The following is a 1,024-nucleotide window of genomic DNA, read 5'->3' as shown; positions in this document are numbered from 1 at the left end:
CGGGTGCTCAGACTGGTCGCTGGAGCACGAGTTCCTGTGGTGGCTGGTCTTGATGCCCCAGTGCTCCTTGACATCCTTCGTGTCCTCGCAGTCCTCCACATTGATTGAGATCTGTGACTGGAAGCCCAGCAGGTCACAAGAGGGCGGGGAGGGGAGCCAAAAAGAGCCTGTCCTGTCCCTAACGGGCCCTGATGGGTGGGATCTCTCCCATGGGGTGGGATCCTGCCTCGGACCCACACGCGCTCTCCCAGCACATCATCTCTGTACTGCTAAAACCACTTGGCTGGCAGATTTGGGATAAGCCCTGTCGAGCGGAGTCTCATGAGGGGCCGACATAGTCCCATGAATCACAGAACCACGGAAGAGTTTGCTCTGAAGGGACCTTTCAAGCTCATCCAGACCAACCCCTGCAGGGAGCAGGGACATCTGCACCCAGAGCAGGGTGCTCAGAGCCCCAGGGTCCAACCTGACCTGGGATGGTTCCAGGGATGGGGCTTCTCCCACCTCTCTGGGCAACCTGGGCCAGGGTCTCGCCACCCTCAGCATCAGCAATTCCTTCCTTCTCTCTAGTCTTAATCTCGGTCTTTTAGTTTAAAACCATCACCCCTCGTTCTGTCACAACAGGCTCTGCTAAAAACCTCTCACTCAGTGATCTCTGGGCTGCCCAAGGGACAGCCATGCCCTTGCCTCCCTCTCGCTCACTCACAGCAGATGTGCTGCCACATCTCCGACGCAGCAATCCCCACTGGTGAGTGGGAATTTATTAATAAAGCAGTTTAAAGAGGTGGAGAGCATTTAATTAAATGGCAACTTTTTGTTCCCTGTAGCTGTTTCCTACGAAGCTGAAAACTGAAGGTATTTAAAAAGGTCCTGGCTCACTCCCCTCCTCCTTATCACAGTTAATTACACCTCAGCGCACCGAGGACTTTTGTCTTGCCGGGCCACCAAGGCTCAGCCAGCATCACCCTTCCTCAGGGACAGGCAGCGCCGTGGCCCAAGGCCCACGGTGGCTTGTGGTGGCCGG

At 56.0% G+C, this 1,024-nt stretch overlaps 1 protein-coding gene across 1 annotated transcript in view; it reads right to left on the bottom strand.

Annotated features, from left to right (window-relative positions):
- KCNT1 (potassium channel, subfamily T, member 1) overlaps positions 1-1,024 on the bottom strand; it is a gene marked incomplete at its 3' end in the record, with an annotated part of 39,580 nt that overhangs the window by 342 nt on the left and 38,214 nt on the right. Inside the window, exon 31 of the mRNA XM_010131162.1 lies at positions 5-117. Coding sequence (XP_010129464.1) covers positions 5-117 — 113 coding nt within the window. The remainder of the gene's footprint in view (positions 1-4; positions 118-1,024) is intronic.

Source organism: Buceros rhinoceros, unplaced genomic scaffold (assembly GCF_000710305.1).
Source record: "Buceros rhinoceros silvestris isolate BGI_N320 unplaced genomic scaffold, ASM71030v1 scaffold18672, whole genome shotgun sequence".
Lineage (NCBI taxonomy): Eukaryota > Metazoa > Chordata > Aves > Bucerotiformes > Bucerotidae > Buceros > Buceros rhinoceros.
Note: the sequence above shows the minus strand (reverse complement) of the source record. Positions and strands in the feature narration are given on the sequence as shown.